At 35.5% G+C, this 228-nt stretch overlaps 1 protein-coding gene across 2 annotated transcripts in view; it reads left to right on the top strand.

Annotated features, from left to right (window-relative positions):
* LOC110449829 (transmembrane protein 135-like) overlaps positions 1-228 on the top strand; it is a 219,296-nt gene extending 219,068 nt beyond the window's left edge. For both annotated transcript variants that reach the window (XM_021496946.1, XM_021496945.1), the window contains exon 13: positions 73-228. In XM_021496946.1, coding sequence (XP_021352621.1) covers positions 73-205 — 133 coding nt within the window. In that variant the 3' untranslated portion in view covers positions 206-228. The remainder of the gene's footprint in view (positions 1-72) is intronic.

Genomic DNA, 228 nt, shown 5'->3' on the forward strand with positions numbered 1-228 from the left:
TTTAGAGAATGATATGCAGGATTTTTATTTATGAATAAAACTTTCTAATTGAACGTTTCATACCTTTTACAGATTTGCTCTGATGAATAGACAGCTAATGGAACCATTTGTACCTGGTTCGTCTAAACTTTTCCCTGGTTTCTGGCCAAACTACGATTCTCGCTTCACAAGTCTTGTTCGTCCAGCAGATTTGATAAAGAGCTAACCTAAGCAAAAGACAGAAAAGAA

The sequence above is a fragment of the Mizuhopecten yessoensis genome, unplaced genomic scaffold (genome assembly GCF_002113885.1).
Source record: "Mizuhopecten yessoensis strain PY_sf001 unplaced genomic scaffold, ASM211388v2 scaffold4823, whole genome shotgun sequence".
Lineage (NCBI taxonomy): Eukaryota > Metazoa > Mollusca > Bivalvia > Pectinida > Pectinidae > Mizuhopecten > Mizuhopecten yessoensis.